Source organism: Montipora capricornis, chromosome 2 (genome assembly GCF_036669925.1).
Source record: "Montipora capricornis isolate CH-2021 chromosome 2, ASM3666992v2, whole genome shotgun sequence".
NCBI lineage: Eukaryota > Metazoa > Cnidaria > Anthozoa > Scleractinia > Acroporidae > Montipora > Montipora capricornis.
In genome coordinates, this window is record NC_090884.1 from 19,536,241 (window position 1) to 19,546,240 (window position 10,000).

General features: G+C 40.0%; 1 protein-coding gene across 1 annotated transcript in view; it reads right to left on the reverse strand.

The window, feature by feature from the left end:
• LOC138039022 (cytosolic carboxypeptidase 1-like) overlaps positions 1 to 10,000 on the reverse strand; it is a 44,206-nt gene that overhangs the window by 17,047 nt on the left and 17,159 nt on the right. The window contains exons 10-14 of the mRNA XM_068885173.1: positions 9,358 to 9,432; positions 8,033 to 8,203; positions 6,937 to 7,133; positions 6,241 to 6,383; positions 1,068 to 1,295 (exon numbers count right to left, since the gene is read on the reverse strand). Coding sequence (XP_068741274.1) covers positions 1,068 to 1,295; positions 6,241 to 6,383; positions 6,937 to 7,133; positions 8,033 to 8,203; positions 9,358 to 9,432 — 814 coding nt within the window. The remainder of the gene's footprint in view (positions 1 to 1,067; positions 1,296 to 6,240; positions 6,384 to 6,936; positions 7,134 to 8,032; positions 8,204 to 9,357; positions 9,433 to 10,000) is intronic.

The following is a 10,000-nucleotide window of genomic DNA, read 5'->3' on the forward strand; positions in this document are numbered from 1 at the left end:
TAGGCGAGAAGCGTTCGAAACTTGATCAACCGGAAAAATTGTTGTTATATAGCAAAGGTACTGAATATTACTGAAAACTTGCGCCTACTTGTTTGTCCGGGGTATAATCTTTCAGTAAAGTGATTTCAAATTGCCCAATCTTGAAAAGACATGCAAGCAAATTGGACCGCTACAGTCATCACCTTGCACCTTGCACTCAGTGCCTGGCTCCACATCATATCTATGTAAATACTACAACTTCCACTATCCAAATTTTTTCTCTTTAAAGTATGCTTCCTTCCCGTGTACCTATTACGAGTAAATGAAACCATTAAAAAAAAAGGGGGGGTCACCGTATTCGTTTCTTCGCAACACGACTACAAATGGACGGCAATGGGGCGATGATCATTCTCCGCAGAAGGACTGGGGAAAGTTCCAAAAGAACAACTTCGTAACCGAGAAGAGTTATCATGATTGCGCTTTAAAGCTTTTGGACAGTAAAAGCGGCCTTTGTTGTCTCTCTTCAGATGGTCGGCGAGGCCTATTTCCCTTTCGTAAACGGTCGTTGCCATTTGAAACGGTCGTTGCCATTTCTCAGAACGGTAGTTGCCATTTGAAACGGTCGATGCCATTTTTTAGCTCTGAATTACACTCATTAGGTCTAAGAAATAACTATGGAATAACTACATGATGTTTTCATGTAGTTTATTGAAATTTATTTTTATACCCTGTTACCATAGTAAACACTGAGATCAAAACAGCAATGAGAATATCATTGAATGTCTGTTGAAACTCAAAGTGGGTTGAAGTAAGGTGCTAACTACATATGAAAACAACCAAAAGGTAATGGCCTACCGGTAACAAGAACGCGATAAGGAATTTAAGTCAGTGTGCTTTTTCAATCCCCTTTTGAACCTGTTTGAGTCAATGATACTTGACTTTCCCCAATAGAGGGCTTTGAAAATGGTGGATGTTTAACATACCTCGCTATGCCCTATCTTAAATTTCTTGTAAGCTGGGGGTTAGAGTGCCGCAACTTTTCTTAAAAGGACGGCGATTTTGCACCAGCTAGTTATGATTAAGCATACCTCTGCAGTCCCGTTTTCTTTTGTCCCAGAGGTTCTGGTTCCAGTGGTGGATAGTGACCATACATATCAGGAGAGGGTGTCTTGATAATCGAGAGCACACTTTGAAGGTGACCATTTTTACGCGCAGCAGGATTTCCAGTATGGCCAGGTCTTTGTTTCTCTACAAGCTTCTCTTGAGTTGGTATGGCCTGTGTCTTGGGCTGGCTGCCTTTAGATTGGGAGGGTGGGCTGTGGTATTGCAATGCATCACAGTCAATGCTCATTCTTTCTATTACATTGAAGGACATTCTTACAATGGAATCATTTTACTACAGATTCTTTCTTGCCACTTTTGGTGATTTTCTGATGCATCATTAGAAAAGCAAGATATACTGTAAATGTTAGTTGACCCACTGATAGTGACCCAGTTCACTAAAACCACGTAAAAACAAGCTTTGAAGGCAGAATTGTGAAAAGTTCACTCTTATTATGAAAGACATCACTTGAGGCTTTTGGGGAAAATTCCTACAAATCCTTTTTTTGCTCCAAAGAAGCTTAAGTCATGTGTATTGTTTTAATTTGAAATGTAATATATATCGAAATAGGGATATAAATAAATGACGTATACTGTAATGTGAAGTTGAGTGGGTTTTGCCTTAATATAAAATTAGTGCTCGTTGCCAATATAACAAGCGCTCTGATTGGCTAACTGATAGCGCATTACTCTATCATAATGCACATAGGTCAAATACGAATTATGCAAATGAAAATCAAAACTAACTTTAGGTACAGTAAATCCAATGCATTCATTGAAGTTTGTTTCGCCATCAACTCATGAGAATGTCGATGAAATTTTACCTTATCAAATCGTAATCATATTTTTCGATGGAATAAAGTGATGTTTAATGTATGGTTTCAAAACGATGAATGAACTGATAAGCACCCACATTACCAGATGTAAAGTAACCCCTTCCTCTACAAAGCCGTTAAAATAAATGCTTAGTTCTGTCGACAAACAAACATTAACTTTGGTCTTTACGAGAAATTTCGAACTTCGGCCTTGCTGTATTGTCCTGAATAAGGCAAACCCTCAGGATTTGAGATTTTCCCATGAGGACCTCACTCTCGGTTAATAAGTAGTTTTATTATATTATTTATGGCAAGCAATTCTCAGGCTAAATCAAGCACTCTGATTGGCTGGTTTTCGGTCAGAATTCTACAGTTCGGACCATTACCATGGAGACGGTCTGTTACTGTATTTTTTCTTTCTCCCTGGAAATTCAAGTTGAGCGAAACAAAAAAAGTTTTAAAAAAGAGGAATTTAATTTTTTCACCGCAACAGTACAATTATAGCAAGCAGAATTTAGTTTTGCATGTAAAAGATTACCGTTCAAAGTCTGCTGATTAAAGACGAAAATCACGAACATTCACCAAGCAGAGAAGCGTCCGATCGCTCAAAGAAACAATGCCGTATAATAAACAACTTATTGACCTCACTTGCTCAGGACCGTACTGGGGTATATTGGCCCTCGGTCGGTCCGTACCGCCATGACCTGGGGCCAATATTGGGGAGCTGAAGCATGCGCACCCATGCGACTCTTCATCAGTTGATTATCTAACTTCATCGTTTTCTGATGACCTCTCCAATCTTATCAACATCTACTTCCCGACAAAGAGTGTCAGGCCTCACCCTACCGATAAACCCTGGATGCCTGCTGAGATTAAATCTCTCATATTCGAACGACAACGTGCTTACCATTCTGGGCCTACCGAAAATGGCGACACCTTAGAAATTGAAAGTTCGGGAAGTCATCTGCAAACGCAAAAAGGAGTTTTACTCACGCAAGGTGCAAAACCTAAAGGGTACTGACCCGATGAGCTGGTGGGGCTTGGTGAACAAGCTTGCTGGGAAGCCCACTACTGCTGCTAAATTGTGCTATCCAGACGAGAACGGCAACATTATATCTGGTAAGACCCTCGCCACTCGTCTAAACAACTTTTTCATATCAGTAACGTCGGACCTGCAACCTCTCGACACCTCAAAGCTCCCAGCCTTTTTACCATCACTTGAACAACCACCCACCATATCTACTACAGCGGTTCGTAAAAGGCTGCTCGGTCTAGGTACCTTTAAGCACCAAGTCCCGATGGAGTCCCAGTCCGTCTCCTAAAAGAGTTTGCACCTGAGCTGGCTGAGCCGGTTACTAGCATTTTGAACCGCTCACTGTTATCGGGGATATTCCCGACACAAGGGAAGGACGCTAACATCATTCCTGTTCCCCAGGACATGCCCATAACTCGGGACGGGGATTTAAGACCTATCGCCCTGACGCCGGTGCTGTCTAATGTGCTAGAGGATTTGGTTGTTGAGTGGCTGTTAGAGACATCTCATCCACCCCCAGCAATTCGGCAGTCTCAAGGGAACCTCTACCACCTATGGTCTTTTGGACATGGTACACAACTGGCTCTCGTCCATTGACCACCCTGGTAAGTTCCTGAGTGTGCTTCCTAGATTTCAGCAAGGCGTTCGATCACACTGACCATATACCATCTTGGTCTCTACGCTCATTCATCTTGGAGCACGTGGTTCTCTGATAAGATGGATTTGCAGCTTTCTTAGTGGTCGGCGCCAAGCCGTAAAGCTCGTAAACGCTATATAGGAGTGGATGCCCGTCCATGCTGGGGTACCTCAGGGTACAAGCTAGGTCCAATACTATTCCTGATAATGATTAACGACCTAGCCACACGTTCCCCACTCCTCTCAAATCACTGTAAGTACGTTGATGACATCACAATTTCTGAAGTTATCTGCTCTGGTGAGGCTTCCCTGATACAAAATGACCTAGACTGCATTTCTCTGTGGGTCGAGTGTAACAACATGAATTTAAATCCCAAGAAATGCAAAGAAATGGTCATTTTTACTTTAAGATCCCAGTGGGACCGTCCACCATTGCTCATCAACAACCTACCGTTTATAGAAAGGGTGTACTTGGTCTAACATTGTGCGACACTGTCAAGTGGAAGGAGAACACCAATGAAATTATTACCAAGGCGTCAAAGCGCCTTCAAATCCTAAGGGTTTCAAAGTGCGCTGGGGTCTTCTCTATGGACCTCATTCGCGTTTATAACGCCTTGCTTCACTCCGTCCTCGAGTATTCCTGCGTCGTCTGGGCGATACGTCTCCCGCGTTATCTAGTAGACCAGATTGAAAGGATACAGAAGAGGGCTATGCGTGTCCTATTCCCCGGCCTAAAATATCGACAGGCCCTCGCACAGGCTAAAGTGACAAATCTTGAAATGAGGCGTGACCATCTCTGCCAGAGGGTTTGGCAAAACATCAGTGCCAACCCGGACAGCCAGCTGCACCGTCTCCTCCCTACTACGCGTGCTCGGTGCCACTTGCATCATTTAATTAAGGAACAGCAATACTTTAAAGTAGCCGCTTTAAATTTAGGACAAACCGGTTTGGTAAGAGTTTTTTTCCGGCTATGGCCAAATTGTATTAGTTAATGTATTAAATTTATAATATATTTATACCACATTGTAATTGATCTTTTAGGTGCCAATATGTATATTCAATAAACCAGCACGAGGCAAACCGAGGCAGTTGTCTCAGCCATTTTTTCGTGATTTTTTTTTTCTTTTTAGTAAGGCGTGATTCTAGTGTTGTCTTTGAAATGTACTCATCACAAACACCTAAAATACCTACGGATTTTTTTCCGGCTACGGCCCTGCTAACCACATAAAGATAACGCCTGCTTGAAATGTTGCTATGCTCGAGAAAGTTTTTTCTTACAAAAAACTTTCATCGTTTGTCACGCAAAATCGTGACAAACGAAATTTTCCGAGAGCTTCGCAACATCACATCGATTTTACTCATTTGGATCATCGGTGACCCCTATTTTCTAAGACACGAATTACTTACTCTTCTTACAATCTACAAAATGTGATGAAATGAAAGAAATCACAATGTAAGAAGTTATCTTTTTTTAATTTTTTCTTTCCTTGTGTCGTGAATTCCGGAAGTGGTTACAACGAGTAGCGCTTGCGAAAACCCTTGTTGAGGATTAACTCCACAGTTTACGACATCCCTAGCGGCATGCAATTATCTAAAAAAAACCCACTCCTATATTTCTATGCATAGAAACCTTCTCTCTAACATAATATTTTTATGATTTTCGACGGTTGAGTAGATGAGGCTACATCTCATTATGATGACCCATCATCGAAATTAGGGCACTTTTCCCTTGCCTTTTTCTCCGAAACAAAGTCGGTGACCCCCCATTTGTTTTTTTTGTTTTTTTCATTTTTGGAATAAGCAATTTATGACCTAACTTCAGACGAGAAATGAAACAAATTTCAATGTGGGAAGATTTGAAATAAAAGCAACAGGATGTCTCTTCTGAAGTGTGTGTCACTGCAAATGATGTAAAATGTAATTTTTATCCAACCAATAAATGCAAATCAAGGGAAAATGGTAAATATAGTGACCAAGCTCAATGCAGGGGAATGGTAACTAGACATTTCAAAGGTCTTTTTTCTCACAAACTGGCCGTGCGACCCCACCTTAAAATTTCAGGATTTCCTTAGCGAGAAAAAAATATTAGTGCAGCAATAAATAGTTAAATCTGTCTGACAGGTTTTTGGCAAATGGCAATAAAGTCGATTTTCGTCTATTGTGATAATAACTGAAAAACTGTCGGATAGTTCTTTTATATTTTTGATGGTTTCCAAAATTTCAGCCTTGGTTGTGGGGCTAGGGTTTAAGAAAAAGGCATTTGAAATGTCTACTTTCCAGTCCTTCTTCCAAGAGCTCGGTCACTATATTTAGCATTTCCCCCTGATCTGCATGAATTGGTTGGGTAAAATGACATTTTACATCAATTGCAGTGACTAAAACTTCAGAATCGGCATCCCGTTGCTTTAATTTCACAGATTTCAAAATCTTCATTTTTTTTTTTTCGGAAAACAGTAGCCACCTTAACCTCTCTAATGCCCAGTACGGCCCTTGCGCTCGGTTAGTAAAAGGTCATTCATTACCTATTGTCAAAAAACTGGTATGACAACTTACATACTACAAATCACGGACACATTTCGAAAATTATGAAGAAATGAGTGCATCACTTAGTCAACATTATATGGTTTCTTCCCTTACGATTGCCTATTAAGAGGAGAGTTTTTCTGGTCAGATTACCTTTCAAAATTCCTTGAGTCCTGTTGACTCAACAGCTGGCTAAGTCCTGTTGGCGAGGTTGACAATGGTTCTTCTGCAGCTGTTGGAATCACTATTGGGTAGGAAACAAAATGTTCATCTTCCACTGGCTCATCATCTTCAACCTGCCATGAAAGATATTTTCATTAAGTTGCAACTTAGGTTAAAATGTCACACTTTCTTGAAAGTTAATTACATGGATGTAACATAATTAAGTAACTTTAATTCATTCTACTTAAATATTGCACATTTTGACTATGGAGTGAGGGTAATTTTTGCCAGTGAATCAAATTAACAGTTAACATCAATAATTAATAACAAACAAAAAAAACGAAAGTAATCATAATTAATATATTATTACAAAGCAGACATTCTTCATTAAGATGCAAGAGGTACATTCGGTTTGAGTATGGACGTGCCCTTGTTAGTCAAAATGCATCTTTATGTTTCTCCTAAACATGAGTTCAGTTGCAAAAAAACTATTTCATTAAATGTGTAGCTATTATACTGACAAAACATTTTCACAACTGGAAACACGAGAAAAGATGATGAAAAAAATTATTACCCCCGGTAAGTACTGATTTACTTATTACTGTATTTTTATTGATTTACGATATTAAATTTGGATAACAACTGCTATGGACTGAGATAATAAAAAATAGCATTTACCAAACCTACCTGAAGTTCAAACAATTCTGGAAAGAACTTTTCATACATAGCCAGATCATCTCTTGGTTTGGCCTTGGTCTGCTTATCAACATTGCTAGTGCTATTGCTATCAAGCTTTTCTGTCTTTGCACAACTTTCTTTATCCTCTTGACTAGTGCTGCCGCTTTCATCATCATCATCTTCCGATTCAATTTCTGATGATTCACCTGTGATTATATTGTATTAATAAAATATTGATCAACAGGGCGACTACAGAAATTTGCCTTGGTCATTACAACATTCTAACTTCATGTTCATATCTAAAAAACGTTTTTTCATATCTATCAAATCTTTTAATTATATGGCTGCCCATTTCACCCTCCAAAACAACGTTAATGTGCAGCTGAGTTCTTTGTGCTTTTTCTCAAAAACATTGCATTGTTGGACTTCTTTTTAAAAAATCAAAAATGGGCTCGTTTTGTCCAGGATGGTGGACTGCACTCCCATCACAGAAAAAAAATGTCTGAACCATTATTGTCCTACGGGACAATTCTCTTTATTTAAAGAGTCTCAAAAGTTAGTTCCATGAAACATGCGTAAGTATTGAGCATCTTGAAGTCACTAGGTTTAAATACTACATTTGGGTAAATGTCAAATCTATGAATCGACCCTTATATGGAATTGCAGATTACCGGTATTTTGTCCACATACAACTTGTGTAGAATTTATTTAACACCATCCTAACAATAGCATTGTGCGCTTCTGGTATTGGTTGTCAGTTTTGCCTATAATAATGTCTAGTTATTTTGCTACCCAATCTGCTCACAACACTGTGCAAAGGTAATGAGAGAAAATTTCAGAGAATTTCATGCTTTGCTCACCAAATGTCAACAATTTTGGGTTTACGAACATGTACCAAATTTTGGATTCAGCCGGCCTAACAACCATGATTGGAAGTTTTCAGTTTTTTAAAATTATTTTTTTTCAGTTCTCTTACAAGTGTGTGTATGTGTGATTTTAATAAACTAAGAGTTGCCACACTTCATGTACTTGCTTTAATTCGCTTTTGCTGATGTCTACGTCGGTACAGTATGTTTAAAATTACAAAAGAGCTTTTTGATACAACCTTCTCCACTATCATCAAGTAGATCCTCGGCTGAAGAATTCCCAGCACTGTCCAAATCCAACAGAGCAAAAGCTAAAGGCGATGACAAGGACGATACTGGAAGTTTATTGGTGGGGAAACACCTCCGCAATATTTGGCTGCTTAGGTTGTTTACCCCCTCAAGTTCACGACCTACAAGACACAATGCTCAGAAGTTTGGATTGCATGTAAAACACAGATTAGATCTGGTACACTGTAGAGTTTCCCTTCTGGAGCAGAAACTGATTCTTACATTTTACATTGACTGGTATAAGAAATTATAACCCAATAATTACTTTTCGGGCGATTTTACTGGCTAATTTACGCCACGTGGTACAAACTCACACGCCAGTTATCACACAATAACCCCCCGTTTGTGAGGATATTTCCCCTGCGGAATGCTGTAGCGATCACTTGTGAAATGCTGTAGTGATCATTTCTGTTGAAAAGAAACAAAACCAGCGGAAAAAAGGCAGCAGAAGCAGGGTTTTCAACTGTTTTGTAAAGTAGCAGACATACTTCTGAAAGCACCGGACGTGAATGTTTTCTTGGCGCCATAAGGCACCTCGCGAGCGCCGACCGCACAAGCACCTAGGGGGGTCTGGGGGCATATTCTGCCAGGAAATTTTTAAAATAGAATAAAATTTCTAATAATTGACCTCCAATGGTGGGATCCAACCTCGTCCCCAGAGTCTCTCTTCTTCCCTTCCTTGTACAATTCTTAAAATCATAACATTGTATGTTACTCCCAGTATTGAGTACGACCCTGGGGATGAGGTTGTGGTGGGATCATCTTTTGGCTCAGTAGCATGGTGTCAACTTAGGGTTGTACCCAGGGCTGTCTTCTGCTGTGGACTTAAAAGGTGTCTTCAGATGCTGTTGGTTCACTGGGCTTTAGTTTGCGGGAGTTTGGGCTAAATCATGCTGTCGTCCCTTGTTTTGCAAATTTAGTGCCCAGCCCTTCCCACCCCTCTAGGAGTTGGGCCAAGATAAGTATCAGGAACTTCCTTCAGTGTGATGCTGCTGGTTGGTGGCCAATTGCAGGACAGGTTCCCACTCACAGAGTTGCCAATGGATACCTCCCTGCTGTACCTTGTATTTTCATGCAGCCCCCACCAACCTTTGATGGTACCAGTTCCCAAGCTCATATGACCATTACCATTACCTTTGTTTTGGAGTCAATGTAGTCAAAATAAAATTAAATTCTAATCTTTTATACATGAAAATCACCAAAATGACTATTAACAGTGATATTTGAAAACATCTGCCAGCTACCATAAACATAATACATGAGCTTGTAAACTTACATTCTAATGTTTCCAGTGATGAAGTATATAGAGTCTTGATACCATCAGCTTGTATAAATGCTTTCTTGCCAGCCCCTAAAAACAGACATTATATACAGCAAAATGTAGAGACTGGCACATGTACATGTATGTTGTCATGTGCAGTGCTCAAAATTTTAAAATATTCCAGGTCGTCCCTGTTTCAAAAGTAGGGCAACTAAACCCATAAATTTGGTTGCCCTGGTGAATGCTTGGTTGCCCATTGGGAAACCCCCTACGATTATTAAAACGAACACAGTGTCGAGATGCAATCGCATGGCGTTGGAGCTTGAGTATCCCACAGTTCTACGTGTGCACCTGTAGTTTTTTGTGGAAGTATGGGTTAAATTCACTTATCTCCATCGCCAGTTACATCACAGTAATGCATCACGGTACGTGCAAATTTTCCTATCTGACATTTTTTGGTGAATGCCACAGATATTCAAAACACAGGAAAATGCTCAACTGCAGCAAATTGAATAATTACACTGTATTGTTTAAACTTCACACTACTATACATGTAAGACATTGACATCAACTGCCAGCTTGGCCTTTCTTGCCAGGCCACAGAGCACTGTGAGTCAGTTGCTGCTTATACATTTTCTATTTTTCACTGGGTTGCCTG